At 38.7% G+C, this 24,402-nt stretch overlaps 1 protein-coding gene across 9 annotated transcripts in view; it reads left to right on the top strand.

The window, feature by feature from the left end:
• LOC131149261 (transcriptional adapter ADA2-like) overlaps window positions 1–24,151 on the top strand; it is a 43,337-nt gene extending 19,186 nt beyond the window's left edge. For all 9 annotated transcript variants that reach the window (XM_058099558.1, XM_058099560.1, XM_058099556.1 and 6 more), the window contains 3 exons: window positions 2–212; window positions 23,017–23,337; window positions 23,636–24,151. In XM_058099558.1, coding sequence (XP_057955541.1) covers window positions 2–212; window positions 23,017–23,337; window positions 23,636–23,827 — 724 coding nt within the window. In that variant the 3' untranslated portion in view covers window positions 23,828–24,151. The remainder of the gene's footprint in view (window position 1; window positions 213–23,016; window positions 23,338–23,635) is intronic.
• The last annotated feature ends 251 nt before the right edge of the window (window positions 24,152–24,402 follow it).

Below are 24,402 nucleotides of genomic sequence, written 5' to 3'. Positions count from 1 at the left end.
GGCTGGATGAGAGGAAACGCAGGAAGGATTTCATACTAGAAAGAAATTTACTTTATCCAGACCCTTTTGAGAAGAACCTCTCACTTGATGGGAGGGAAATATATCAGCAATTCAAAGTCTTCATGCAATTCCAATCAAAAGAAGAGCATGAGGCAGTGCTTAAGAGTATCATTGAGGAATATGAGATTGGCGAAATAATAGAAGATCTTCAGGTTTGATGCCTCCACGACACTTGGCCTTTATATACTTCATTTCCTTCATCATATCTTATTTTGCAACTTCTGTTTTGATTGTTGAATAATATATCCTTGTGACGGGGAGGATGCCATAATGCCACTGTGCCATTAATAAGCAATTGGTGGAACTCAAAGCAATAATGAGGATATCACACTACTACACACAAATCAAATGCTTTCTTCTGCCTCTCCTAAAGGAGAGAGCTATCCATAGTTCTAAAAGTTGGTGTTTAATGGCTGTTACGAACATTACGTAATAATATTAGGGGCTTCTGAGACCATTACGGGGGGATATCTTAAAGGTGTTCCGATTCACAACCATAATGGCTGTTATGGACCATTACAGGCCGTTGCAGGCTGTTATTAGTGGCAGACTGGCTGTGAATGACTAAAACAGGTTTTTGAGTCCTTGTTTTTTGCATTTTCCCCTCTATTTTCCTTTTATTTTGGTTTAGAAACTCAATTAAAGTTGGTTTATTTAGTTAATTATACTTTTATTTAAAAAATTCATTTTTTGGTTTATTTTCCTGAACATCTAGTAAGCATTTTTTAAATAACTTCCATTTAGATAAACCCAACTTTTTCTCTCTTTAAATCACATATGTTTGTACTCCTAAGTTTTTTCAATTTAATTAATTAATTAATTAATTAATTTTTGTGTTTTTCTTACACCTTGGAGACTAAATTATGTTCTATTGTATGCAGTTGTGTTCTTGTTTAACATATGTGTAGACACCCAATTTTAACCGGGCTCCTTTTAATAAAATTTATTTTTTCATCTTCTTGTGCAAATACCTGGAATACAACTGGGCTCCTTTGTGATAACTTTTTTTCATTTTTATTTCATTCAACTGGGTCCCTTTCGATAACATTTTCATTTCATTTTTTTCCCTAAATTTCAACTAGGTCCCTTTTGATAATTCTTGAATTTTAACTCGGGTTCCTTTTTAATAACTTTTTTATTGTTCTTGAATTTAACCGGGTTCCTTTTTTTGATAACATTTCATTCTCCTATTTTACATATATGCAACTGGGCCCTTTTTATTAAATAACATTTTTGTTCATCCCACTTTTTGTACAAATAACAAAATACAGGGGTGCAGGGAAATACATTAGGGGTAGAAAAATATAGGGGTACAGGGAAATGCATCCCGGGAAACACCAAAAATACAAAAAATACTGAGGGGTGTAACAAAAATTCTGTGCACAAGGATATTGCCAAAGCATCTTCATTAGTACCTGCATCCAAAAACATAAAGGATATCAAGTAGTAAAGGAAATAAAATTTGAGTGATTCTGCAAATTAATTAGAGAAAATTTCAAAATATGGGATGTATCTCCTCATATCTTCAGCCAAAGACTCAATAAGAAAAAGAGAATTTGCCCAAATCGCACGAAGAAGGGGATTGCTTGCTGTAGGAAGGAAAGCACGTGCAAGGAATTGGATGAAAGGAAGGCACTGGGAAAGGATAGTCCAAACAGCTACCTATCTTAACTAAGGCTCCAACCCTATAAATAGGGGGGTTCGCAGACGGAGAAGGACGCCAATACATTGAGCAGAAAGAGAGAGCTCTGAAAGAAAAAAGAGCGGAGAGACATCATTGTGAGTTGAGGGATAGACTAGTGAAGTCTCGAGGGTAAAAACCCTAGAGAAAACTGAAGGGTAATTTCTTACCCTTCTCATAGAAGAAGGCAGCACAGCCCAGTGCCCCTGCAACCAGGAGGAATCCCTGTCTACCTGAGGAAACAGACACCCAAAGGACCACCCGAGAGGAAATGCAAGAGCTCAGACAGAGGAGAACGCAGGGATAAGAAGACTCGAAGGAGTAGAAGACATCTGGTATGGTTATTTTTGGCTTTACCCTTCCATAGTTATCATGTATCACAGGTGCTCAGTCCGCAGAAGGATATCTCCCATGCAGGTATACATGTAGAAAACCCACTCTGCTAACCCAAGCCCAACAGCCCCACTTTGAGAACCCAGAAGCCCAATAGCCCTACTCGGCTAACCCAAGCCCAAAAGCCCAATTTTAAAGAAAGCCTTGCTGCCCATGTTTTAAAATCAGCCCCCCTCCCCCGTTGAAGCCCAATTTTAAAATAGCCCATAAGCTGTGTTTCTAAAATAGCTAGTAAGCCCAATTCTAAAATAACCATGAGCCCAGTTTTTTAAAACCCTTGCAGCCCAGCCCAAAAACAAAGTCCAGCCCATAAGTTTTTAAGAGCAAAAGTCCCCTAGGCTCACGGTTATAAAGCCCAAAGCCTAATTTGAAAGAAAAGCCCTCCAGTCCATGTTTTAAAAGTCCCAAGCCCATGTTTTTGAAATAGCCCAAAGTCCGTTTTTAAAATAACCCAAAGCCCGTTTTTTAAAATAGCCCACAGGCCCAGTCTTAAAAAGAACCTAGAAGGCCCACTTTTTTAAAATAAAAAAGGGCCCAAATAGACCTTGAGCCCACCAAGCCCCATTCCCAAAGCTCATCCAACTCAGGCCCAATAGTGGGTCTGAATCCACTCATTCACAGATCTAACCCAGGCCCCTCAAGACCAGGTGAGTAAACTCACCTTGGGTCAACCCTGCACTCACCCAAGCGGGTTGACTCACTCGAGTCATCTGAACCCTGCTCACTAGTTCAAGGTGAGTTGACTCACTTGGAACCAGACCCAACTTGAACTTAGAACCCAGATCCAGTATCGAACACATAATTCGAATGACTACTTGATCCAAGCGTAAAGAAAAGCAGAAGGAAAAGATACTTATCTTGGGTGTCCAGGAGCAGATCTGAAGGTAGTTTGTGAGTCCCTTCCCTTTGTGTAGATCCAACCTGCAAGAAGCATAGAAAACAATAGATGACAAAAAATGCAAATCAGAGAATCAAGAAAAAAAAAATGAGAGAATAGATCAGAGGAAGGAGAGCAATAGGTGAGAAACGAGCAGAGAGATCCTCGCAGATATAGCTGAGAGAGAAAGAGCCATTGTAGATCCAAGAGCATGATAGATTAGAGGTCAGGAAAGTAGAATCGATATGGATGGAAAAGCAGAGAGGAGGGGGATTCAGAAGAAGAAAGAGAGAGAAGAGAGCACAGAGAAAGAGGGAGAAGATTCGAGAGAGAAGAGAGAGGGCTGGAGAGAGAAGAGAGAGGAGAGATTGAAAAAATGGTAAAAATGAAAAAAATTGGGGTTTTATATCAGGGTGTAGGTGGCCATGTGTCACCACTGCATGGTGATACGTGGTGCGCCTTGGGCCAAGCATCTCTGTGGGTGACATGGCCCAATCTAGGCTGTTCGATCTGTGTTTTCTCTAGACGGATAGACCTTTGCCACGTTTAAAAGTTTGGCGCAACCAGACGGCGACACGTGTCTAGGGTGATGTTATACGTCACCCCATTTAAAAAAATCTAAAAAAAAGAGAGACCACTTGTCACCACCGTGGGTGGACACGTGGCATCCATTGGTTTGACCCGGTTCATTTTAAATGAACTAGTTGACCCGACTCATTCTGAATGAACTCGTTGACTCGGTTCACTATTATTTATTTATTTATTTAACTAGTTTTAACTTTTAAAAATTATAGAAAATAGCAGAGAAATCACAAAAAATAAGGAAAAATTGAGAAATTTTGGAAAAATATTTTGGAAGTCACAAAAAAATATTTTGAGTTATTTTGACTTAGAAAAAATGAGCAAAAATCTTTGAAAAATATCAGAAATTTTTGAAAAAAATATTAGAAGTGCTTAGAAAAATTTCTACAAAATTTTGAAAAAAGTATGGGAATATTTTTAAAAGATATTTTTAATGATTTTCTTGATTTTTGTGTGGGGGCGTCCCTGTGATTTTAAAAAGGGCAATGGGGTATTTTTAGACCTCACCTGTATCGGTTCTGAGGGAGGTTTTTTTTCACAAGATTCCCTCTTTTGGTGGTCTTATTATACATTCGTAAGTCACACTCAGATTTTTTTTAATCTCCTTTTAATTTCATACATTTATTCATTTATTTGTTTCTTTATTTTAAAAGGAATTAATTAAAAGGTTATTAAATTCAATTTGGGGATAATTCTTAATTAATTAGGTACCGTTTATAGAACGGGTGTATAGGGGGTGCGAATACTTTCCTTTTGCGTAACCAAACTCCCGATCCTAATCCTGCTATATCCACACCATGACTACTGGTTCCTTGGTTTAGGTTTAGTCTAGTGACCAATTAAATGAGTAGTAATTAGGTGTTCTAACTGCACCAAAAAAAAAAGAAGCTACTAGCTACTCCAAATTCAAAATTTTCAAAAATCATATATATTTTTCCCTAGTCTCCCCTGGGCACCTTGCTCATGGGACATCGTGACAACTTGGCTCCACAGGGGACATTAGAGAGCTGAGCCATTAATTAATTAGGAATTATCCCAAATGTTAATTTTATAAGTCTTTTAATTACCCCATCTTATTTTGTGAATATTGGTTATATAATTGTGAATATTTGATTGTATGTATGTTTGAATAAGCATGTGTAAAGATGAATGATATGTGAGGCTTGTGAGAATATGCTAAGTATATGAACTCGCACACATTTTCACGAGCCTTCTACTTGGGCTTCACCCTTTAGGAATCGAAAGGAGCACAGTACCGTTAGCCCATCTTGATGGAATTCGAAAACGAGGGCATGCAACTTTCATAAGATGTTTGAATCCCATATTCTCTACAAATTTAAAAGGCAATTCATCAACAGTAAGCATGTAAGATAATGCCTTTCGAATTGCCTCTTGGTCAAATTTCCAATTTGTAAGAGTTGCCTCTGAGCCCTTTACATTTTTTGAGGTTGGTTGATAATTTAGTTTTGTCTGTTTTGTTTCTTCAACATGTGGATTTTGTGCACATCTAACCATATGATATCTAAGTGTGCCTGTACCATTCTTTTTAGGATTAGCACAGTAATCAATATGACAATAGTGACACTTACCCTTAATTTCTCCTGACTCCGTCACAAATTTAGTGAAGTGATCGCGCACTTCAAATTTTGGTCTCATTCTCTTTCTCATTTTTTGATTAGATTGAGTAGGAGGATTAGTAGCACTCTCACTTGTTATGTTGGGATTTGAAGGCTGATGTTGGGAATTAGCTTGCGTCATTATTGCATCCTCCAAGTTTGGCACCTCCACCTCTATAGGCAAGTCATTGCTCATTTTCCCTTTAATATTTGAAAAAAAAGAAGGGTAAAGTCCATCATAGAAGAGCACCATTATGGGTCATAATGGGCCAAAATAAAAGTACCATCTAAAATAAAAGATCTAAAATGATAACAATATTACAAATTTAAAATTATTTTCAAGATCTAAAATGTAGTGGTTAATTATTTTGAAAAGGTTGAAGTTTAAGAGTTTTACATAATTTTTTCATATAAAAATATTAAAGTTTTCTAACTAGTTCAAACTTTAGATTTACACGAGTCTTAGCTTAAAAAGTGCAAAAGGTATATTTTTTGTATAAATGTGTAAGCTTTAGTGTGTAATAGATCGGCTTTCTGAGATTTTTAGTATAGATTGATTCTCAAGGCATTTTATACTTTTATGCTAAGATCAAAATTAGAAGAAAAAATTTGATCCTAGCGCATAATGAGATTATATTCTCACAAATTAAATGTTATGGTTAGGAATAGGAACAATTATTTTGCTTTACTGCTTTTTTTTTTTTTGGAAGATTACTCTTATCTTAGAGAGACGTCATAAGCAAGAAGGATGTGAGTTATCACAAAACATAAAATATTAGATAAATCATGTGTATGTACTAAACTTAATATGATTTCGCCATATATATATTATATGATTATACATTCACATTAATAAATTTGGATTGTCAAGCTAAAAACCATATAAAATACAGAGATAATATATACACCCAAAGAAAACATGAGCAAAAAAAAAAAGTTTAGAATGGACCTTCTTTGATCTTTCGATTGTCTACTCTCCCCTCCCTCGGCTCCCCAGTCTACCCCCATCTTTTCCCAATTTCCATATATGTTTTGGGAAATTTGTGGTTCACCAAAAATAAGCAACTGTGGTTTGTGGAGTCGTGGACAGAGAAGAGGGGAAGAAGGGAAGGTCGTCGAAGGTACCTGAGTGGCCGAGTCACTGAGTGAAGAGCCGTCGCCACGCCCACACGAGGGAAGAGCCGAGGAGGGACTCGCGAAACCAGGAGAGCCGATGAGGGAATTCGCCGTTCACGAAGAAATGAGGGTGAGAACTGAGGTCTGAGACTGAGAGTGAGAAGTGAGAAGTGAGAAATGGAGAATGGAGAAGGAGATGGTCCGATGGAGAGGCAGGAGAGCTGCGACGCAGAGGAACAGTGAAGTCGAAGTGTGAACAAGAACAAACGAACCCTAGCCTTAAGCCCTCCACAGTCCACTAAGTCTGAGTGTCTGACTGTCTGAGTGACTGAGTCCCCTCCGCCCTTTTTCCCCCCAACCCGAGCCCCATATCTGGATAAATATCCCACAATTATAAGTTTATAAAATATCATAATTTATATTTAAAATTTAATTAATTAATAAATCGGTTAATTGGTTAACCGAATTATTTTTTGATGTTAACCGAACTGAAACCGATTCACCGAATTTTTTGTAGATCCTAACCGAACCGATCGAACCAGGTTTTTTACCCAAACCGAATTGACCAATTTTGGCTGGTTAAATCGGTTAATTTGGTTTTCCCCGAATTATGCTCACCCCCAGTACTCCACAAAGTTTAGTAGATTTGGTAACCAACGGAGAAAGAATAGAAAGTGTCTTTAAGGCGGGAAGGGTGAAAAATGCAAATTCTGAACACGAGCCAATTAAAAAATGGGTCAGCAAGAAGAAAAAAGGGGAAACACAGATGATCTACGGGCACCCATACCAGGAGGGTCGAGCCTGATGGATAAATAAAAACTTTACCTTTGAACTCGTGGTCAATCAAGTAACACAACCAGGTGCATGATCGCAAGTAATTTCCCCCGGGCCTCCGCCCACTCAAAGACATCAGAAGCCTTAGACTCTCGAAAGAGAATTCTCTAAGGAAAAGAGGAAGATTGAGCAAATTCCTATGGCTTATATAGAGCTATTTCCACAATTGATTGAAAGGTAGCTTATCGCACCTATTCCAGGAGTGCCCATACATCCTCCCTTCCCGAAATGGTACGACCCTGATACTCGATGCGAATACCACGCAAATGCTCAGGGGCATACCATCGACCATTGTTGGTCATTCAAGCACAAAGTCCAAGCACCAAGGGATGCAGGCTAGCTAGTATTTGATGCCAAGGAACCCAACATCCAAGGCAGTCATTTACCTAATCATGGGGAAGGCACCATAAATGCTATAGAAGAGTGGGTGGAGAAAAGCAGGAAGCTGGAGCAAGATCGATTCTCGCTAAATTGAGTTTACAAAGAGCTATGTCTAGTGAAAATGCTCGGAAAAGACGCCATTTGCCCTAAAGGGACGTTATGTGATTGTCAAAAAGAAGATAGTTGGTCAGTGTAGAATTGTCGGACCTTTCGACAGTTTATACAGAAACTTGTAAACTTGGCTAGATCGAAATATGCAATGTAAGAAAGAATGCAGAGATAAAGATGATAGGGAAAGAAGAGGGAAAGGTACTAAAAGAATGTATTGAGATGTGAAAATGCAAATTTTATTTCATTAGTTATTCAAAAAGGGATTCTGACAAAATTGTTTGTTTATTCCATAAAGAAAAGCAAAAGAAAACTAGAGGAAAACTCATAATTGCCGCCACATTACATCGAGTTAGCTGTTGTGGGATACTCGAGTTCATGCCATTATGGAGCTCTGCCCTTGTGGCCATAGAAATCCAATCATTCAGGTTGTCTTCAGCATCTACTGGATCCACCACTGATATGCTCATTTGCTCTATCTTCAGACTTGTCTGCTCTTCAACATTGGTGCCAATTGTCCCCCCACTTCGGAATACATCTCTCAAGGCGGGGACTTCCATTTTTTGTGTGTTGCCCATCTGTTCAGCAAACCTTGACATCCTTTGTGCTTTCTTTTCCTTGAATTTTTTCTTATGATCCGTGAGGGTGGGAACATACCCGAGCCCGAAACGATCCCGTATCCTTGGTTACTATATCGGGGTTTGAACTCCCTGTAGGTCCTTGCCTAGACTCTTTCCTGGGCAGAATGCTGATATGATCATTTCTGTTGCTATCATTTGTGCGGTAGCAAAGATATGGGGTCGAGGAATTGGGAATCCTTCAGCTACGTGAGTGGCATTCGCTATTTCTAATGCCTGAAAAGAATCATCGGGTATCTCTTCTGCAATTTCCACATACGGGGCAGAGGAGGGTTTAGTAACCATCAGATCTATTTCTCCATACATGCAAATCATTTTGTCGAAGGGTACTGCCCTTGCAGGGTGGATCCATGGTCTTCCCAGGAGGCAACTATACGAGGGTGATATTACCATCACCTGAAACGTGATATCAAAAGTTAACTAGCCAATTTGCATCGGTATTTCAATAGTTCCCACAGACTCTGCGAGTTCTGTCAGAGGCTCTCACGATCATATTATTTTGTTGCACGTAGGAGATGTCAATAGGCAACTTTTGAAGTGTGGTCATGGACAGGACGTTTAGGGAGGATCCGTTGTCAATTAGGGCCTTGGCTACCATATGGTCTTGACATTTTGTGGAAATGTGGAGCACCTTGATGTGCTCACGGCCTTTTGGTGGAATCTCTTCATCAGTGAATGTTGTATAATTGGTATTTGTGAGGCTCCCAATTATATGATTGAAGTTGTCCACACTAATATTTTGTGGGATATAAGCTTGATTGAGAGTTTTCAGAAGAGCTTCCCGATGTGTCTTTGAGTTCAGGAGTAGAGACAGTACCGATATGTGAGCCGGAAGTTTACTGTGATGTTCCACTACACTGTATTCACTTTGTTTGATTATTTTCAAAAATTCCTCCGCATCTTTGTAGGAGAGGCTCTCTGACTGCTTTGTTTTATACTTTTATTTAAAAAATTCATTTTTTGGTTTTTTTCCTTAACATCTAGTGTGCATTTTTTAAATAACTTCCATTTAGATAAACCCAACTTTTTCTCTCTTTAAATCACATATGTTTGTACTCTTAAGTTTTTTCAATTTTATTAATTAATCAATTTATTTTTGTGTTTTTCTTACACCTTGGAGACCAAATTATATTCGATTGTATGCAGTTGTGTTCTTGTTTAACATATGAACCCTTTTTATATTTTATTTTTTGTTTGAGAAAAATTCTATTAAATACTCAAACAGTATGAAAGATGGTATTCTATGTCTTATATTTCTTTACGTTTATTATTTCTGGTTTGAATTTCACTTGTAATTAGTAAAGTAGAGAAAAGTAGCAATGCATGCTTCTTCTCTTCAATAGCAACTAAAGCAGATCCTTGAACTCCATGCATGGGGCACAGCAGAATAAATGAAGAAGGGTATTACTCTCAAAGAAGTCACCAGAAGGGCTGTTTCAAAGTTCATTGGAAGATTAAGAATCCGATGGATAAATCTCGGAGATTACAGGCAGTTGCAAATATTGTAGGTACCAAACCTTGATGTCCTCATCTCAACAATCTTTAAAGAATTCAATGGTGCCTGGGAAGACCATGTCACTCAAGCTAGAGAAGAATACATGAAGATTAAATGCTGCTCACTTAAAAGAAAAGACCTGCAGAAGCATTATAATCTTATCTCCGAAATATATTACACTCTCTGTGGACCAGATGACATCAACCTCAAGCAAGCCTATCTTAATAGCTTGCCTGATCCACTAGGAGAAGAAGTCCTCCGAGAACTTCAAATGAGTGGTAAAAGACTCGAAAGCACCTCCCTTGGTAAACTATATTAGTGCTCTTATGAATCTAGATGTGTTTTGCAGAAAGTATGACATGTACAGAAGAGTCCAGAAAGAAGGAAGGAAAATCACCAAGGAATGCAAAAAGAAGGACCTCCTTATCAAGTGCAAAGGAAACAAGCAATGCTCCTGCCCAACAAGAGAATGTGAAGACGTTTATCCCCGCCGAAAATCCAGAAGGTCAAAACACAAGGAGACACGTTGGAAATATTTGAGAAAGAGGAAGCATGAGAAAAAATTAAAAGATTATCGATGTTACATTTGCAATCAAAAGGGGCATTATGCAAAAATGTGTCCCCAGAAACAGAAGATAATTAAACTAATCCAGGTGCTGCACAAAGTCGCGGATTGTGATTCTGATGACGACATCGAATCTATATTCCCCATTGATGATGAACAAAATGAAGATTCTATCCTTGCTTTCCAGCAATGTGGACATTTAGATCTCTCAGACTCTTCAGATGAAGATGAAGAATTTGAGAGTTACCAGGCCGATGCACTTGAATGTTCTCATATCAAACCCATTAACAATGAATGCTACCCTACAACATCAATAGAGGAAGAAGTCCTCAACCTCTGTTCCATCCAAGAATCATTATCAGCACAATTTAAGAAAGAAAATTATGTTTCACCTTTTGTTCCCGTTTGGGTATTAGCTGATAAATACTCAAAGCCGATTAAAGTCATTGCATTCTTCAACACAGGAGCTGTATGCAGCTTTCTTAAACTAGGTATTCTCCCAAAAGACAAATGGAAGCGTTGTAACCAAGTTTTCAAGGCAGCAAATGGAGAACACTTCTAGGTTAGGTTAAAAGGCGTACTAGTCTATATTAAGCTTCATCCATAATGCTTAATCAAGGCAACATTTTTTTGGGTCAAACACAAAGATCTTCTCATTGGTGTTGATATCATTCAGCACTAAAATAAGGTCCACTGGACGATGCAAGGTTTAAAATTCAGATCATATTTGTTACAATGGACCAAGACCCTTATCTTTTCCAGATCACTCAGTCCTTGGAGGAGATTAAGGCACGATTAATTCAAAAAAATTGTTTTGTGCTGACAATTATAGTGAGTTTTTGAAGAAATGCTCAAAGCCTTTATGGAAGAATCCAGAGTTCTTTGTCAGTCTCCCTTCCAAAAATAATGAAGATGTCAACTCAACTAAAGCTAGCCACAATGGGATGAATCTAGAGCACTATTCTCTATCTCAAAAGGAGTTGACCCAACTCCAAGAAGAAGGGCTCATTGAACCAACAAAGTCGTAGTGGGCTTGTGAAGCCTTCTGTGTGAACAAAAGCGTTTAACAATCTCGAGGAAAGCTTAGGTTCGTCATCAACTACCAGCCCCTCAACCATTTCCTTGTTAATAATAAGTTACCGTTTTCAAATAGGACCATCCTATTTTCACAATTATCAAAGGTCCAAATCTTTTCGAAATTTGACTTTAAGGCGGGCTTTTGGCAATTGGGCATCCATCCAGGTGATAGGCCCAAGACGGTCTTCTGCATACCCAATTTCCACTACCAATGGGCTATTATGCCATTTGGGCTCAAAGTAACCCCGTCCATATCTCAAAAGGCAATGATCAAGATTTTTCAACCCATACTGTGTCATGCCTTGATCTATAATGATGATATCCTTTTGTTTTCAAAAGATACAATATCACATGATAAGCTTCTGAATTAGTTCACAGATATTGTGGAGCACTACGAAATTATGCTGCTATAAAAGAAAATGATTATTGGTGTCAAGACAGTTGATTTTCTTGGGATGAGGATTAGCCAAGCGAAATATGAGCTGCAACAACATATTGCTACACAGCTCAGCACTTTTCCAGATAGCCGGATGATGACAAAGCAATTGTAGCAGTTCCTTGATATTGTCAATTATATGGCAGACTTTGACCCAAAGCTGTAAACTTACACATCACCACTCCACCAGCTTTTAAAAAAGAAAGATGTGCCCCTTTGGAAAGCTAAACACACAGAAGCGGTAAAATCACACAAAGAAATGGCCACAAAATTGTCACCACTCTAGATTCCTGAAAAAGGAAAGAAAATCTTGCAAGTTGATGCTAGCGATTTTTATTGCGGAGCAGCTTTAATCGAGGAAAAAGAAGACAGAACTAAACATATCTGTGGATACAAGAGTGTGGAGCATTCAAAGAATCAGAATCGCACTATCACTCCACGTTCAAAGAAATATTGGTGGTAAAGAGAGGGATTGAAAAGTTCGAATTCCATCTGATTAGGCATACTTCTCTAATTGAAATGGATTTGTCCTCCTTTCCAAAAACGATCCAATTCAAGTAGAAGATCCTCCCGTAGGGACAACTCCTTAGATAGGCGAACTGGTTTTCACAGTATAAATTTGAAGTAAAGCACTTCAAAAAGAAGCACAACATCCTTAGTGACTTCCTCTCAAGACCAACAAATCCTCAAACTCAACCCTAGGTTCTCTTCCTCGTAGCATCCTCATCTTTCTCGTCTCTTTCACAACTGGTCTAGACTCTTCCGAGCGATATTCAAGATAACATCCTTAGCCACACCATTGATAAGGGAAATCACAAAATGATCCAAGGTCTTTAGTCCATTCTCCTCTCAAAATACGGTTTAGTCGATGCACCGATAAAATACTTGGACTGGCACCCTCTTTTTCCATACATCAATGGCCTTCGGGTCCCCACACTTTCCCATCTGAACTTCCCTAAAGAAGCATTCCTCCTTTTTTGGTACCTTGCAAGGACCTACCGACTTGATATGATCTTTGACAAACCCTCGACCAATGCCTTCTTAACAAATCGGAGATAAAGACCATGCCAATACAGTTACTTTAAAATTAGCTACTGTTCTTCAAAACAGAAGCGCAATGGATTGAGCAATTAGATTTCATTACTGGGTAACCATATTTATTGGTTATTTTCCACCTCAAAGGTGAGATCTAAATCTAAGACGAGAATAGATATGTTAATATCTCTCCCATCTATGAAAGGATACGAAGCTTCAAAGAGAATCCCTTTGTGAATTCGCACCTATCAGCACATAAATGGATTGATATAAGGAAAAGTTTATGCCACATAAATTAGGTTGACCCAGATAGATTACCACAAGATTTATTCAACCCAGTGCATTTTCAGGATGACGGGGGAGCCAAAAGTTCTCATTACCCAGTGTTGTTTCATCATTTTGACAGTACCTATCTAATGAACAGGCTGACACTTTATTATGTGGAACAAACAAAGGGTAATGAGACAATTGAAGATTTAGAGATAATGGCGGTCTACCCAACTGACGAAGAGGAGGATTACAGCACGAGAATAGACCACTGAAGCAATTATGTCCAGCTTTATCTTTATGTGCATTGTCATCGTCAGTAAGCTTTTGCTTTATTTTTATTATCATTTTCAATTTTATCTTTAGGTGTATTGTCATTGTTCGTCAACTTTTGCTTTATCAAAATTTGTGTAAAGGAGATGAGGAAAAAGATTATGTCGGAAGCATATTCCAAGATGCCATGGAAAATTTCCCCGCTCCTAATCTATTTAAAGGAGGTTCCAGCCTTTAGCTAGGCAGAGCATGTGAGAGCAAAGAATTGTCTTGTAAGAGTTCCATGTATTTCTCTTGTTCTTGTAATCCTTTTGTTTGAGTTTAATGAAATTCCTCTCAGTGTGTTCTTATTGCATTTTGTTCCCTTCTTCCGAATTGATCCTACACTGAGTGCCCAGTTGGTATCAGAGCCATGGCAGTTTAAAGACTCCTTCGGAGCCTCTAGTGATGGGTTTTTTTGCCCACAACATAGGTGATTGTCTTAAACTCAATATGCTCTGTTGTTGTCACATTCAGTGTGGATCCTCCACATCAGAACAATGATGAACAAAACCAGACTGTAGGTTTCATTTTAAGTTTCACTTCTCTCTTGAAGTCATTAAAGAATAAGACCTAAGGTGCCATTGACCTGTTTGAAGGCCGAGGAAGGCTATGTTTTGGTCGGGCAGAGCTGGCTTCTCTAATGATGAATAGAGAACAAGGAAACTTTGATTGATTCTATGTTTTATTCCACAAGTTGGGCAAGAGATCTATTCACTTTTAGGTTGTGAGAGGAGGTTCTGATTGTGTCAATTAAGAAGTCATGTCTTCTAGAACCATGTTGACTCCATCCCCTTCCCTTAGCTCTCCTCCCAGATCTTCATTTGCCTTAAGCCTAGATCGTCATGATTATATTGAAGTAGATTATGTACTAGAAGATAGCCTTGCCCCCCAAATCGAACCACAAATTGGGGTTCTAGAAAAAGATAATCCCATCTCCAAACTCCTTGTTGAGATGGCTGATCCATTACATTTAGAAGAAGCACCAAAATTATCACTTGTCATCATGACGAATGATGATTCATTTGAAGAAGAGAATCAATTTCCAAAGCTTACAATGATGACCCAACTATCCACCCACAGGACATAATACGATAGTCCTACTGATGATGAAGGAGTTGATGACAACATCAACCTCTTAGAAAATACTGCATTAGCCATCCCTACGCATAGTTCAAGCAACAATGGAAATGGGCCAGCCATTTCTTTAGAAGGAATACCTCCAAGCTAGTGGAGGAATAAGATCCTTGGAATCCATGCATGGTGCACAGAAGAATTAATGAAGGAGGGTATTACTCTCAAAGAAGTCATCGGAAGGGCTGTTTCAAAATTCATTGGAAGATTAAGAATCCGGTGGTTGTAGATTTCGCAGGTACCAAATCTTGATGTCTTCATCTCCACAATCATTGAAGAATTCTGTGGTTCTTGAGAAGACCATGTCACTCAAGCCAGAGAAGAATACATGAAGATAGCCAGAGAAGAATACATGAAAGATTAAATGTGGCTCACTTAAAAGAAAAGGCTTGGAGAAGCATTATAATCTTATCTCTGAAAGATATTACACTCTCTGCGGACCAGATGACATCAACCTCAAGCAAGCCTATCCTAATAGCTTGCCTGATCCACTAGGAGAAGAAGTCCTCTGTGAACTTCAAATGAGGGGAAAAAACTATTGGGCACTCAGTGTAGGATCAATGCGGAAGAAGGGAACAAAATGTAATAAGAACACGTTGAGGGGAATTTCATTAAACTTAAATGAAAAGATTACAAGAACAAGAGAAATACATAGAACTCTTACAAGACAATTCTTACAAGAGAATTCTTTGCTCTCACTTGCTCTGCCTAGCTAGAGGCCAGAACCTCCTTTAAATAGATGAGGAGCGAGGGAATATGCCATGACATCTTGGAATATGCTTCAGACATAATCTTTTTCTTTATCTCCTTTACACAAATTTTGATAAAGCAAAAACTGACTGACAATGACAATACACCCAAAGATAAAGTTGAAAATGATAATACATATAAAACTAAAGCTGATCGACGATGACAATAAACATAAAGATAAAGCTAAAGATAAAGTTGGACATAATTGCTTCAGTGGTCCTTCAATGGTCCATTCTCGCCCTATAATCCTCCTCTTCTTCAGCTAGGTAGACCGCCATTATCTCGAGATCTTCAATTGTCCCATTATTCTCTGTTTGTTCCACATAATAAAGTGCTAGCCTGTTCATTAGGTTGGTACTGTAAAAATGGGGAAACAACACTGGGTAATGAGAACTTTTGGCTCTCCTATCATCCTAAAAATGCACTGGGTTGAATAAATCTTGTAGTAATCTATTTGGGTCAACATGATTTATGTGGCATAGACTTTTTTTTATATCAATCCATTTATGTGCTGATAGGTGCAGATTCAAAAAGGGATTCTCTTTGAAGCTCCGTATCCTTTCATAGATGGGAGAGATATTAACATATCTATTCTCATCTTGAATTTGGATTTCACCTTTGAGGTGGAAAATAACCAATAAATATGGTTACCTAGTAATGAAATCTAATTGCTCAACCCATTGTGCTTCTGTTTTGAAGAACAGTAGCCAATCTTTAAAGTAACTGTATTGGTGTGGTCTTTATCTCCGATTTGTTAAAAAGACATTGGTCGAGGGTTTGTGAAGGATCATATCGAGTTGGTAGGTCCTTGCAAGGTACCAAAAAAGGAGGAATGCTTCTTTAGGGAAGGTCAAATGGGAAAGTGTGGGGACCCGAAGGCCATTGATGTATGGAAAAAGAGGGTGCCACTCCAAGTATTTTTTCGGGTGCATCGACTAAACCGTATTTTGAGAGAAGGGGCTGGAGACCTTGGATTATTTTGTGATTTCCGTTATCAATGGTGTGGCTAAGGATGTTATCCAGGATTTCGCTCGGAAGAGTCTGGACTAGTTGTGAAAGAGACGAGGAAGATGAGGATGCCATGAGGAAGAGAACCTGGGGTTGAGTTTGGGGATTTGTTGGTCTTGAGAGGAAGTCACTAAGGATGTTGTGCTTCCTTTTGAAGTGCTTTACTTCAAATTTATACTGTGAAAACCAGTTCGCCCATCTAAGGAGTTGTTCCTGCGGGAGGATCTTCTGCATGAATTTGATCATTTTTGGAAAGGAGGACATATCCATTTCGATTAGAGAAGTATGCCTAATCAGATGGAATTCGAACTTTTCAATCCCTCTTTTTACCGCCAATATTTCTTTGAAGGTGGAGTGATAGTGCGACTCTGATTCTTTGAATGCTCCACTCTTGTATCCACAGATATGTTTAGTCCTGTCTTCTTTTTCCTCGATTAAAGCTGCTTACAATAGAAATCGCTAGCATCAGCTTGCAAGATTTTCTTTCCTTTGTCAGGAATCTGGAGTGGTGACAATTTTGTGGCCATATCTTTGTGTGATTTTACAGTTTCTCTGTGTTTAGCTTTTCAAGGGGGCACATCTTTCTTTTTCAAAAGTTGGTGGAGTAGTGATGTCTAAGTTGCCAGTTTTGGGACACAGCTTGTCATATAATTGACAATATCAAGGAAATGCTGCAATTTGTTTGTTGTCATCCGGCTATTTGTAAAGGTGCCGAGTTGTGTAGCAATATGTGGTTGCAGCTCACATTTCGCTTGACTAGTCTTCATCTCAAGAAAATCAACTATCTCGATACCAATAATCATTTTCTTTTATGACAGCATAATTTTGTAGTGCTCCACAATATCTATGAACTAATTCAGAAGCTTAACATGTGATGTTGTATCTTTTGAGAACAGAAGGATATCGTCATTATAGATCAGGACATGATGAAGTATGGGCTGGAAGATCTTGATCATTGCCTTTTGAAATATGGACGAGGCCACTTTGAGCCCAAATGACATAATAGTCCATTGGTAGTGAAAATTGTGTATGCAGAAGGCCGTCTTGGGCCTTTCATCTAGATGGATGCCCAATTGCCAAAAGCCCATTTTCAAGTCAAATTTTGAAAATATTTGGATCTCCGATAATTGTGAAAATAGGCTGGTCCTATTTGGAAATGAAAACTTATCATCAGTAAGGAAATAATTGAGGGGCTGGTAGTTGATGACGAGCCTAAGCTTTCCTCGAGATTTCAATCAACCCTTCTTCTTGGAGTTGGGTCAACTCATTTTGGGTCAGAGAATAGTGCTCCGAATTCATCACCTTGTGGCTAGCTTTAGTTGAGTTGATATCTTCATTGTTTTTGAAGGGGAGATTGACAAAGAACTCTGGATTCTTCCATAAAGGCTTTGAGCATTTCTTCAAAAACTCACTATGACTGTCGGAACAATTTTTCTGAATTAATCATGCCTTAACCTCCTCCAAGGACCGAGCGATGTGGAAAAGATTAGGGGTATTGGTCCATTGTAACAAATATGATATGAATTTTAAAGCTTGTGTTTTCCACTGGACCTCTTTTAAGTGTTGAATGATATCGAATCCAATGAGAAAATCTTTGTTTGGAAGGTTTGACGCAAAAAATGTTGCCTTGATTAAGCATTCTGAATGAAGCCTACTATAAACTGGTACACTTTTTTACTTGACCTGGAAGTGTTCTCCATTTGCTGCCTTGAATCCTTGGTTACAAGGCCTCCATTTGTTTTTTGGGAGAATACCTGGTTTAAGAAAGCTGCATGCTGCTCCTATGTCGAAGAATGCAATGACTTTAACTGGCTTTTGAGTATTATCAACTAATACCCAAACTGGAGTTGAAGATGAAACATAATTTCTTTCTTAAATTGTGTTGATAATGATTATTGGATGGAACAAAGGTTGTGGACTTCTTCCTCTATTGATGCTATGGGGTAGCATTCATTGTTAATGGGTTGGATACGAGAACATTCAAGTGGATCGGCCTGGTAACTCTCGAATTCTTCATCTTCATCTGAAGAGTCTAGGAGATTTGATTGTCCACATTGCTGGAAAGTAAGGATAAAATCTTCATTTTATTGATCATCAATGGAGAATATAGATTCGATGTCGTCATCAGAATCCCAATCCGCGACTTTGTGCTGCATTTGGGTTAGTTTAATTCTATTCTGTTTCTGGGGCACCTTTTTGCATAATGCCCCTTTTGATTGCAAATGTAACATCGGTAATCTTTTAATTCTTTCTCATGCTTCCTCTTTCTCAAATATTTCCAATACTTCTCCTTGTGTTTTGACCTTCTGGATTTTTGGTGGGGATAAACGTCTTCACGTTCTCCTGTTGGGTGGGAGCATTGCTTGTTTCCTTTGCACTTGATAAAGAGGTCCTTCCTTTTGCATTCCTCGGTGATTTTCATTCTTGCTTTCTGGACTCTTCTGTGTATGTCATACTTTCTGCAATCCATATTTATAAGAGCACTCTGATATAGTTTACCAAGGGAGGTGCTTCCAAGTCTTTTTACACTCATTTAAAGTTCTTGGAGGACTTCTTCTCCTAGTGGATTAGGCAAGCTATTAAGATAGGTTTGCTTGAGGTTGATGTCATATGGTCCGCAGAGAGTGTAATATCTTTCAGAGATAAGATTATAATGCTTCTGCAGGTCTTTTATTTTAAGTGAGTAGAATTTAATCTTCATTTATTCTTCTTTGGCTTGAGTGACGTGGTCTTCCCAAGCACCACAAAATTCTTCAATGATTATTGAGATGAAGACATCAAGGTTTGGTACCTGTGGTTTCTACAACTGCTTGTAATCTCTGAGATTTATCCACCAGATTCTTAATCTTCCAATGAACTTTGAAACAGCCCTTCCGATGACTTCTTTGAGAGTAATACCCTCCTTCATTAATTTTGCTGTGTACCATGCATGGAGTTCAAGGATCTTATTTTCTCCATTGGCTTGGAGGCATTTCTTCCAAAGAAATGGTTGGCCCATTTCCGTTGTTGCTTGAACTATGCGTGGGGATGGCTGATGCAGTATTCTCTGAGAGGTTGATGTTGTCATCAACTCCTTCATCGTCGTTAGGACTGTCGTATTATGTCCTGTGGGTGGATGGTTGGGTAATCATTATAGGCTTTGGAGGTTGATTCTCTTCTTTAGATGAATCATCATCCATCATGATGACAAGTGATGATTTTGGTGCTTCTTCTAAATGTAATGGATGAGCCATCTTAGTAAGGAGTTTAGAGATGTGATTATCCTTTTATAGAACCCTAGGATCACTTGATTCTCCAAATTTTTGCTTGTCCTTTTTCTTTTGAGCAGTGGAGACAACCGTTGATTCAATCCTATGGGTTTGGATCGGCTTTTGAGTATATTGCCTCTTTTTGAGATGGAGAAAAGAGTCACTGCCTCTGAAAGATGCTTGCATTGATAATGACTGAGATGTTGGTTGAGGAGAGCTGAAAGCCAAAGTAGATGGAGGGAAAAGAGGGTCAATCCTCGTCTGTCTATGTTGTTGCTATTGGTTTTGCTTGAGGGAATTTAGTTGGGCTTTGAGGTGCTGCTTTTCTGCTTCCTTCTTTTTGAAAGCTGGAGAGAATGCCGACATGTGCTCAATCATTTGCATCAGCTTCTCATGCAACATTTGGATATGGTTTTGACATTTGTTGATGAGGATTGATGTGATATCGAACTTGTTTTTGACATTGTTGGCCAACTCTCTCTGGTTATCCATAATTTGTTGGAGCTTTCTGTTCTGAGCTATGGAATTTTTTGATTGCCAATTGAGAGTTGCTTCAGTTGGCGAAACCTACTTGGTAGATCCATTTGGGTTGACAACAATTGGATCTTTGATCTTCCAGGAGTGCTTTGTATGGGATCGCACATCTTCGTATTCTAATGGTGGGAAATCACCATCATAGTTCGAAGGTCTAAGCATGTTAATATGGGGAAATTTAACATCTTTTGTCCTTTTCCCCTTGTACTTGACGTACTAGTCAAACTTCCCAGATGGTTCTCCTAACAAGTCGACTTCTGGATCTCCATCTTCATATCTCTTTTTGAATTTCTACTAGGACTTATTCTTCTTCTTCTTACCTTTAACTTCTTCTTTGTAAGACCATTCGTACATTGGATCATTAAGACATTCATCACAAGGCCACATTCAACGTCAAACCACTTATGATCGAATTTAGTCATAGGTTCGTAACTAGAAAACCGTCTTCTTTGAAGTATGGAATAGGGACCTAAGATCCCAGAGAAGCTGGATCGGTCAGGTTGACAGAGGTGGTTGACAGTCTGTTCATGATCTTCTGGTCTTTCGGAATAGGTGATGAATTTGGATGCGGTTGGATCATCATGGTTGAAAAGACATGCTGAGGAGATGCCTCTGTTGATGATTCGTGATCCTTTGGGAAGGAGATATGAACATCGCCATCTTTCATAGTTTTGTAGACCGGATTATGGAGGATGATTAGCTTAGGGATCTGGTGAAGCTACTCATACTTGGCTACCCAAGATTTTGGGAGAAGTTTTAGGAGTTCTTCTCTAGGTAGTTGCCTTGGGATGTGGACATGGCTCGGGACAAGAGAATTATCATAATTGACAAAGAGAGCATCTTGATTTTCCCAAGGGGCAACTAGATCAAAAGAATGGTTCTAAAGTCTATAAACCATTTGATGATGGAGGGTTGCTACTATGGAATTTGAGATTTCGGGTGCTCCAACAATTTGGATCTGGACTTTAAGAGCAGTTCTCATAGTGGGGTCGGAAAGATGCAAACTGAAATTGGGGAAGACAATGAAGCTGACTATCCCTGCATTAAGCGTTGTTTGCATAGTGGTTGCATAGTGGCAATGCAGGCATGTTCGTACTTACAGAACTTTGAATCAAGGAGAGCAATTCTGGAGCAAATCGGAAGACTTTTTCTCTCATGAAAAGTAAGGTAGAGCTTAACAACACCAATATGAATATGGGCGAATCCCTGGTTGAGGCACTTTCTGGGAAGCTCTGGAGAGAATTCTAGAGTGACTAGTTGTTCTGCTTTGTTGCCAAAAGCTGGTGAGAGTCGAAAGGAGAAGTCTCAATGACTTCTTTGACACCTCTTGGTACAGGTGTCTTGCCAGTGAATTTCTTCAGGATGTTTAGAGGATATTTGGTTTTGTTATAGACGTAATTTGGGTTTGTAATCTGAGGACTCTTGGTTTGGGGCCAAGGCTATCTTCTGGTACATAATCTACTTCATACAAACCATTGGTAGTGGAAATTGCATATGCAGAAGGCCGTCTTGGGCTTGTCATCTGGATGGATGCCTAATTGCCAAAAGCCTGCTTTCAAGTCAAATTTCGAAAATGTTTGAGCCTCCGATATTTGTGAAAATAGGTTGGTCCTATTTGGCAATGGGAACTTATCATCAACAAGGAAATGGTTGAGGGGATGGTAGTTGATGACGAGCCTAAGCTTTCCTCGAGATTGTTCAGCCCTTTTGTTGACACAGGAGGCTTCACAAGGCCATTGTGACTTTGTTGGTCCAATGAGCCCGTCTTCTTGGAGTTGGGTCAACTCATTTTGGGCCAGAGAATTGTGCTCCGGATTCATCCCTTTGTGACTGGTTTTAGTTGGGTTGATATCTTCATTCCTTTTGAAGGGGAGACTGCCAAAGAACTCTGGATTCTTCCATAAAGGCTTTGAACATTTCTTCAAAAACAACCAAGATGACATCCAATACTTGTAGCATATGTTATATTTGAATTGATTAAAGTCTACTAAAAGTCATTTAAAGCATTCGTAAACATGTGAGTCTATATGTTTTTGAAGAAGTTTGCTGATGCAAAAAATGAATTCACGGACATGGTGTCTATTACCTGTTATGTAACATCCACGATGGGCACAACTATTACAACACGACCTTTACTGTTATGCAGACCATTACCATTATTTAAAACCATACCTCAACAATCAATATTTTTGCTCCTATTCGTTTAGTCCCCTTGATAAGCATTTGGGAGTGTGTGACTTAATGTTGAAGCTCTTCGGTCTATCATCCTGACTTCCCTAAGCTTCCTTTTATTCTAGGAAATATTGAGTGTGGTCCCTTCTCTACCTATTTTTGATTCACAAATTTGGATAAAATTTTCTTATTTAGCAAGCTGAATCTCATTCTTTGTCTAAAGCGTGATTTGTTTTGGTGACAAAAATTGCATGTGTTTTTGAAATAATGTATTTTGGCTTCAATATATTCCCAAACCTACTTCTGGTAGCTGTCAGCAATTTTTAATCAAGTTTCTTTGATGTCACCAGATGGCAGCGCCACTTATTTGTATTGGCTTCTATTTTGCATGTTATCCCTTCATCATCCTGTTTGTATTCATTACTTGTGTTTGATGCGTATGAGAGCCCTTGATTTTTGGATGGAAAGAACTTCAAACACAACTGAAATGCAGCTATGGTTTATTTTATTTTTTTAATAAATTATTTTTTATTTTAGGAAAAGCAATTTCCTTATTTGTGTCTTTATTCCCAACCTGTCATTCTTAATACACTCAACTGCTCATGCACAGATAGGACAGCCCATTTGTTTTAGTAGTGTCTAATGTCTCCCGAAATCCCACATTGGCTTCATTGAGTTCACATGAGAAAATATGCAGGAGGCACGGAAGGCTGGCTGCTGTTCATCTGCTGAGGCGGATGTATATATTCAGCAGAAGAGGAAGAAGGAAGCTGAAGAAAGTGCTCGCAGGCTGAGGGAAAGTTCTCAAGCTGGTCCCAGTGGGAAACTCTTGCAGAAGGCAAATCATCCTAAAGGAGAATTTGTGGGCAGTAGTCCTCGAGGAGCTGTAGGGGGATGCAAAGGTCTAGAAACTGGTGGCAATGATTCATCTGCATCCTCTGTAGGATCAACTATCTCAAGACGCCTAGGTGATTGGGACATTACTGGACTTTTGGGGGCTGATTTACTCTCTGAAAATGTAAGAATGTTGTTCTCATTATACTGCTAGAATTTTGTTTATTGGTTTCCATTATGCTGCTTCCACTTAAAACGGTTGGACCTGTGAGGATATCCCGATGGTTTGACTATGGCTCCTTCATCTGGGAAGTCATAGATTCATACCTTCGGGTGTGGGGGTGGGGTTGGACTTGGGTGGTTATGGAATCTAAAGCTTTGGTTTCATGGTGATGGATAGGAGAGCAGGCATAACTGTGTTCAATTCCCAGTGTTTTCATAGCCTAATTCAGGATCCTAACTCTGGCAATGACTGGATGCAGGAAAAACGGCTTTGTGGTGAGATCAAAATACTGCCTTCACATTATTTGAATATGCTGTATATTATGTCGATAGAGATGATGAATGGAAATATTTCTCAGAAGTCTGATGCGCATTGCTTTTTCAAGGTTCACCCTAGCAAAGTGGATAGAGTGTATGATATGCTTATGAAGAAGCGGATTGTACGGTCGTGACGACACAATTTTTTTAGTTCATTTTTCGTGCACCTTGTGAAGAATTATTGCAACCTGATAGACAATTTTTAGGGCCCAAGGTTTCTTTAGACGCCTGCTTGACTGCTACTGGATGGGGTTGTCAGTAGTTGGGTATTAGGAAATGTAATTGTGTAATAACACGAGAATACTAGGAGATTAGAACGAGTTAGGCGGTCTCTCTCGCCATACATGATCCAATGGCATCTTGTAACGAGATAACAAAAAAAAAAAAAAAAATTAGGTTAAACACTTGCAAGCAAACTTTTTCACATGGAGCAAATAAGATTGAATCTTGGTGGACCACACATTAAGATTATGCATGGGAATGCAAATTTGCATTTGATATATATTTCTATGTAGATGGATTTTAAATTCTTGAATTTAAAATACATGTATTTACAAACTCATTATTTACATAATAATTTAGAAGATATGAATTTAGAATGCATTTATTTTGAAATTTGTTTTAATCTTTTTTGGACATCATAAGTTCTTGTACATTTAAATTTAGAATCATAAAAACTGTAATTTTAAAAAGTAAAGATGTTAAGAAT

The sequence above is a fragment of the Malania oleifera genome, chromosome 2 (assembly GCF_029873635.1).
Source record: "Malania oleifera isolate guangnan ecotype guangnan chromosome 2, ASM2987363v1, whole genome shotgun sequence".
Lineage (NCBI taxonomy): Eukaryota > Viridiplantae > Streptophyta > Magnoliopsida > Santalales > Ximeniaceae > Malania > Malania oleifera.
This window is presented reverse-complemented; position numbering and strand designations above follow the sequence as displayed.